This window comes from Merops nubicus, unplaced genomic scaffold (genome assembly GCF_000691845.1).
Source record: "Merops nubicus isolate BGI_N331 unplaced genomic scaffold, ASM69184v1 scaffold17866, whole genome shotgun sequence".
In the NCBI taxonomy this organism is placed as follows: Eukaryota; Metazoa; Chordata; class Aves; order Coraciiformes; family Meropidae; genus Merops; species Merops nubicus.
Genome location: NW_008613114.1, coordinates 12557 through 19531, shown reverse-complemented (window position 1 = coordinate 19531; position 6975 = coordinate 12557). Strand labels below are relative to the sequence as shown.

Genomic DNA, 6975 nt, shown 5'->3' with positions numbered 1-6975 from the left:
CCTTTGCCTTCTTTTCTAGTAGTGTTCTCCTCTCCGCTGCAGGGACTAACTCCACAAGTCACCTCAACACCCTCATTGACCTTGCTGGGTTGGACATCAGCGGCACCCCGCCACCTCCAGTGCCACCCCCCAGCCTGGCGCCAGCGGCCGCGGCCGAGATCCCCATCCTGCCTCCCCCTCCCCAGGCCCTCGCGCCCCTGCGGAGCGCTGCCTCCGGCCAGGGGCCAGCTCCCTCTCCCTGCTGGACGAGGAGCTTCTCTGCTTAGGTGAGACACCGAGGTGCCCACACAAGGGCTACTCCATCCGTGCCTAACAAAGACTGCTGTCTTCCTCCAGGCTGAGTGTGAGGGCTGGCTGCGTGTGTGGCAGGCCTCAAAGGAGTGTAAGATGCCTTTGAGAAGTCCAGGGCACACTACCTTGAGGTGTCCTGAATGTAAGACCTGGTCAGTGGGTCACTATTAAAAGTTTTGATCTTCCCAGAGTGGACTGCTGGTGAAATACCAGGGGAGTGTCACTGCAGTCTGGTCTCTGTAGGTGTTTGGACGTGCAGGCTGCATGGGGGCAGATCTTACCCCTGACCATGGCTGTGCTGAAGAGCCTTGAGGGGTTCTGTGCAGGAGCCTGCAAGGTGCCTGCCTGTGGAGCCCAGATATGAAGAGCAGAAGACACTGGAGATCAGGAAGGGTTAGAAGAGCTGCATGCAGGGGGACACTGTCAGCTACTGGTGCTGTCAGTCTCTTTTCCTAGTCATAGACTTGTAGCCCATTTCAGTCTTCCATCAGATTCTTGGGCTCTGGCAGAGCTGAATCAGTTAGCCTGATGGTGCTGAAGCAATTGGCAGTGGACGACACCTATCTCGTTTCCCCTCTGGTCACCTACTTGTTATTTCTTCAGGCCTGAATGACCCAGCTCCTGCAGCGGTGAAGGAGACCTCAGAAAACAACCAGTGGAGCATGTTTGAGGTACAGAAGAGGGTCTCAGGGGAAGGGGAGGGAGGGGTTGTCATTGTGGGAAGCCTCAGGACATGCTGTCACCTTGGGCAAACCCACACGCAAGCAAAGGAGTGGCTGTTCCTGAGGGGAAGTCAGGTTTAGCCCTAAAATCCAGGATAGCTGTCTCTAAACAGAGTAGATACCCCTGAACCTGGCTTTCTCAGTTTCCCATCTGTTAGCACTTGATTTCCCCATGATGTTAGCACTTCCTTTGCTTAAATTACAGATCAGATGTAGTCCTGACATAGGCCACAGACTTTGCTGCTTGCCACCCAGCACCTGTTTCTGCGGTAAATCTCTCTCCCTCTGTCACGGTGCGTCTCTACCACAGGGGGTAGCAGTGAGTTGGAGCATCTACCTGTCCTCTCTTTCAGAACGACCAGCTGGGCCTGGATTTCTTTAATCCGAAGATGGTGACTGTTGCTTGCAACCCTGCAGGGAACCCTCTTCTCCATCAAGCATCACAGACCACGTGTGGAACGTCAGTGACGCTGCCCTCTGCTTTCACAGCCTCTCAGACTGCTCCTAGCATCCCAGCACCCAGCTCAGCACCATTTGTATTCTCTGCTGGACCAGCTGCCTCTGCAGGGCCTCCTAAGACTATTCCAGCTGCTCCTGGGTGCTTCAGCTCATCTGTGGGGAGCAATATGCCACATAAGATGGATGCACTGGGACAGCTCCTTGAAGAAGCCAAAGGGTAACCAAAAGTTGTGGACTTTGCTTTGTCTCTGCAGCTGGAAAGCCAAGCTTGCTGCAGCATCAGGTTCAGAGGCAGGCTTTCAGCTCTCTGGTTTGGTAGAAATGCATGGTTGAGATTTTTTTTTTTCTCAGAGGGTTTAAGTTTGCAGACTAATAGGAGAGCCCTGGGAGGGGAAGGCAGTCACTACGAGGCAGAGCACAAGAGCTGTGCTGTTGCCTGATACAAATGTGCAGTGTGAAGTTGCCCAGGCTGCTAAGGTGCAGAGGCCTTTGCCCATCTTAGCCTTGCCCACCTTTGCCAAGGTGGGTTTCTGCTTTCTTCTTGACGTGGAGAAGTGGTGCCTAGCCCTACCACCGGCACTTTCCTCGTAGCACTCCTTACTGAGAGCGTACTGAGTCACAGCTCCAGCCTGGCACCGGGCCACTGCTTCGTCCTGGCGATCTGCAGCGACCCGGCTTTGTGGAGAGTGCCAGCTTTGCTTTCAGCTCCCTTGCCTGTGGTTTTCTGTCTCTCTTGCAGGACTGCCACCCAGGGCATGACGACAGCCTCAGTGTTCCCTGGGGTTACTTTGCCAACCACTGTCACCTCTGCCCCATTAGTAGGACCTGCAGGGCTGCCGCTCACTGCCCCAGGAGCCCCTCCGGTTCCTTTCCCAAGCAGCTGCACTGCTGGCTCAGGAAGTCCTCTCTTCCAGCCAGCGTCATTCCAGCAGCAAGGCAGTCCCATGAAAGCACCTGAAATTTCCTTGGCCAACGTCCATGTTCCCTTGGAATCCATTAAACCCAGTAAGTATCTCAGTTTTTTCACCTTTCTCTGACCACTTGTTAAAAGCAAAGCCTCTCGACAGAGCTTGTGAGGCAGAAGGAACGGGTGAGCTGTCCTTGCTGATCGGGAGGACCCCCTGATGCTGCTGTGGCTCTCCTGCAGCACCCATCTGCAGCTCTGTCCCGCTGTCTCCCCGCGCAGGCAGCGCCCTCCCGGTCACCGCCTACGACAAGAACGGGTTCCGGATCCTGCTGCACTTCGCCAGGGAGTGCCCGCCGGGGCGCGCGGACGTGCTGGTCGTGGTGGTCTCCATGCTGAACACGGCTCCGCTTCCCGTCAGGAACATCGTGCTGCAGGCGGCCGTGCCCAAGGTAGGCACCCGTGCAGACAGTGACCCGGGGATGTGGGACAGCCCGGTTCTGCCTTCCTGTGCTCTGCAGGCTCTGCTCTGCCTGCGTCCAAAACTCAAAGGTTGTTGTCACAGGCAGAGAGCTCTGAACAGGGTAAATCAAGAACTGCAGGTAGTCAGTGTTCTATTTTTACTTGCTATCTAAGATCGGTCCAGTTGTGTCTGTTCATGGAGGTGGCTCAGACAGCACAATGATAGAGCCACCCTTGAGGTCTTAGAATCAGAATTTCTAACAGGTATCCTAAATCTGACAGTATGTTCCAGTCTAGTCTTACCGCATCTAGATAATTTTGGATGGCCAGCTTTGTGTTTTGAAAACTGGCCCAATCTTGGCTGTGCTTCAGCATCGTACAGGAGTTTGCACTAAAGCCTCTGGCAGAAGATAACTGGGATAGGAAGGTGCTCTTGGTGTTCACCTGGCCAGTGCTGATTAGTCAGTCTGCCTGCTCCAGCCATGTACAAGCTGGGCCGGCTCTTGTTTCCTCACCCTCACATGTGGATCTCCAGTTTGGATGAGCACAGTTACCTCCCCAGCCTGTGCCTGCATATTCCGGTGTCCCCAGGGTAGGAGATAACCCCTGAGGTTCCACTTTCTGTTTTGTCTGCAGTCTATGAAAGTGAAGTTACAACCACCCTCTGGCACAGAGCTGTCTCCATTCAATCCCATCCAGCCACCTGCTGCCATCACCCAAGTCATGCTTCTGGCAAACCCTGCAAAGGTGAGAGGGGGCAGATTGTCATGCAGCGGGATTGCTCCTGTCCTTGTCAGACAAATTTGATGCAAGCTGAATTCTTGGGCAGGGGGTTTGGACCAAACATTGGAGCAGATACAGCTGTTTGTTCCTAACTTGCCCTCCAGAGGTGGTCACTGGTGTTTTGGCTGGGGGATATACATCATCTCTTCCTCCGCAGACTCTGTCAGCAGGGAAAGGCAGGAAGGTCCTGTACCTTTCTCCCATCAAAAGGGCAGCAGTTGACTAAGGCTCAGCTTTAAAGGGCAGCAGTTGGAGCTGTGTCAGGAGCATGTGTGACTCCCTCGTGCACTGGCACCGCCTGGCTTTGGTGATAGTTGGGTTGGTGTCACATTAGCTGGTACTATAGAAATACTTGTGCTGTGCTGAGGCTGTAGCCTGACAGCCCTGAACCGACTGACGCATGTCAGATCAGGTCTGTTCTGTTGTTGTCAGGGTGTACAACGTGGTGAACAGCTTCTTTTCTGTTGATGGTGCTGGGAGCATCTGAGGAGCTGTGTTTCCTTGCTGTAGTTACTCATTTAAGTAGCCTGCTCCAAAAAGCTCAAAGCTGTATGCTGAAGTAGTTTCTAATTATTTGACAAATATAGATGTTACTACTTGAGAGTTACAGCAAAAGGGTCCTTAAAGTATTAGACAAAAGCTTTGAAATCCAAAAGGATAAATGTCAGAGGGGTTGGGTGGGTTGAAAAACTGTGACGTACATGGAGGGATGTACATCCCTCCTCATTGAAGGGGGATCCATTCCACCTCCTGCTTACTGTTTTACCGGGGATTTTGCAGAGCAGGAACAATTTTTATCTTCCTCCACGTTATAAGGAATTTAATTTTGAAAATGTTGAACTATTCCAGCAGCATTTTTCAGGCTCACTGGAGAGCGGCTGAGCGATGGTTGCTGACCACATGTGCAAACTATTACCACAGGTCATTGGTGCTTTTCTCCCACTGTCCCATGCTAAGCAGTAAAGCCTTTGTGGTATAAAAAACTGTAAGGTGAAAAACTCAGGTTTCCTAAACAGCTGAACTACTCCATGAACTTAACCTTGGCCTCCTTCCCCCTGCTGTGTGCTGCGGAAATCTTGTGCTCTCTGCAGAGCTGAAATGTTTTGTTCAGGAGCAACTGGGGCTGTTCTCACGTTGCTCTTGGGTTTTGTCTTTCCTGCAGGAGAAGGTGAGGCTGAGATACAGACTGACCTTCACACTGGGAGACCAGCCCAGCACAGAGGTTGGCGAAGTGGATCAGTTTCCCCCGGTAGAGCAGTGGGGGAATCTATGACCTCAGGACACTGCCAGAGACTGTGCCAGGACCAGGAAAGGATCCCACAGGACTGGAAGGAATGTGCCGTGGGGAGGGACGCACATGCTATCCACTGGTGACGTTCAGCTTTGTTTACATGTCCTGACCACTCTGCTTGTAGCTTTAGTCCAGAATGTTTTGCCCCACGTTGAAGGGGTCCTGGAACGTTTATGCCAAGCGTGAACTGAGTGGCAGCCACTAGCAGGCAGTGCCGGCTGCTTTTATCCTGACCTCTGGGTGAATCTGGTTCTATCTTCCACTCTGTCAAACTTGAAGTTATAGTATTTTGAGGGGAAACCTGTCAGCAGAAAGGGATTCAGTTGGTTTGTTCCTGTCCTGCTGTCCAGAGATACCTACAGGCTGGTGGGGTGATGATGCCACCATGAGCTTCCTCAGCGCAGAGCCCTTACACATGCTCTCCCTCGGACTCTTACCTCCTCAGTGCCAGGCTGGACCCGCTAAGCATGTTGAGCAATAACGCTGGCTCCGTGAGGGAGTGCTGATTTTTGGTTTTCTACACTGAAATGGCACTTGGCTCCCTTCCTCCCCCTCCATGGCTTCGTTCCCAGCAGGCGGCGTAAGCCACCCCTCGCCCCGTGCTGCCCGGCGCTGCCCTACCTGCACTCCTTCTGTCTCTTTTTTATGCTGCTCGCTGCCCTCCCCGTTGTATCAGTTTGGGGCAGCCAGGGCCGAGTTTTGTATGCACATGGTTACACTGGTTATTTTTCTGCCTTCGTTGCATTCCACAGCATGAGGAAAAGAGGAGGTGCATAGGGAGGAGCTGAGTCAGTGTTGGTGGAGGACAGCAGCTGGAGTGCAGCAGTGGCTTCACAATCAGTAGTCAGGTGCAGTGACTGAATCCAGGGGCAAGGAGAGATGCCTCTCACGTCCCCTCGTGCAGGCAGTATTATTATAGTTGTCTAATACTCTGTTTTATTGATTACAATGATCTACAAGATGTAAATAATAGAGCTATAGGATATCCAAATGGAAACAGACAGCAAAAGGGAAGAAGGCTCCACTGGGCTGTGATGATGCATGTACTGGGTGTAATGCCTGGTTTTTTTGTTCCCTGTATTAAGTGGCTAAGTGCAATTGTCTCCAAAAAGGGGAAGTCGGTTTTGCTGGACATCAGTGTTGTGAGCTAAGGGGGGCAGAAGAGCTGACCCCTGCAGCTACAGTCTCACAGAAACTAGGTTTCAATCACTGAAACTTGATTCTGACAGCCCCTCCCTTCTCCCTCTCCATTCCCAATCTCGAGCAGTGCCTCAACTAGCTTTGAGACAGGCTGTTTTAAATTAACAGGGTTTTTAAATATCCATTGGCTAAAGCACAGGTAGGGCAGGTCCTTGGACACCGAGCTCAGTGTTTCTAGCAGTGCTGTCAAAATGGCCCTTAGGAAACTCTGAGTGGGAGCAGTTGGCACAAGCACTGACAGAATCCCTAGATGGGAGGAGAGCCCTGCCTGTTAGAGGAAGAAAACTCCAGAGAACATGCTGCTGGAATTAATGGCTGCTGTAAAACCCATTCCTGCAAATGCAGCTTGGAGTTATTTATAGCTGAATTTTCTTTACTGTGTTGCGAAGTAAAAATCACTAGAGGTGAAAAACACGGTGGATTTGAAAGCCTCCTAATCAGAGGCACCAGGCAGCTGCATGAGCCCCTGAAGATGGAATCAGAGCTCAGCCAAGGAACTTGCTGTAATCTCCTGGTCTGAAGCTCATGAAGACCCAAACCTTGTCAGCTGTCTGACGTAGAAGGTGGGTGAGAGGGATGGGTACATTGTTTGGATCCTTAGAGAAGTGCTTTTAAATTGATGGCCTGGGATAGGGGACAAGGAGAGAATTCTTTCTGCCTCAGACGTGTTCTTGCCAGCACTTTAGGCACAGTAGGCATGGGGGTGGTGCTTGGGTCACGGTAGCGTGTCCTGAGGAAGTGGGTCTCGCTGCTTTAGATGCCTACACGTGAATCTCACTGTGACTTTGGGGAGGTCAGAGGAGCACAAGTGCTTTGTGCTGGGGCTCTGTTCTCGTGTCGATGCGGCCAGGCGGGAAGGTGCC

General features: G+C 52.2%; 1 protein-coding gene across 1 annotated transcript; it reads left to right on the top strand.

Annotated features, from left to right (window-relative positions):
- Positions 1 to 42: 42 nt before the first annotated feature.
- On the top strand, positions 43 to 5356 carry GGA3 (golgi-associated, gamma adaptin ear containing, ARF binding protein 3; the record flags this gene model as incomplete). Its single annotated transcript, XM_008941796.1, is given in 8 exon segments — positions 43 to 219; positions 222 to 266; positions 895 to 962; positions 1367 to 1689; positions 2212 to 2477; positions 2659 to 2828; positions 3475 to 3585; positions 4784 to 5356. Coding segments are annotated over 8 exon segments (1271 nt in total), but the record flags the coding sequence as incomplete, so codon positions are not given.
- Positions 5357 to 6975: the final 1619 nt, after the last annotated feature.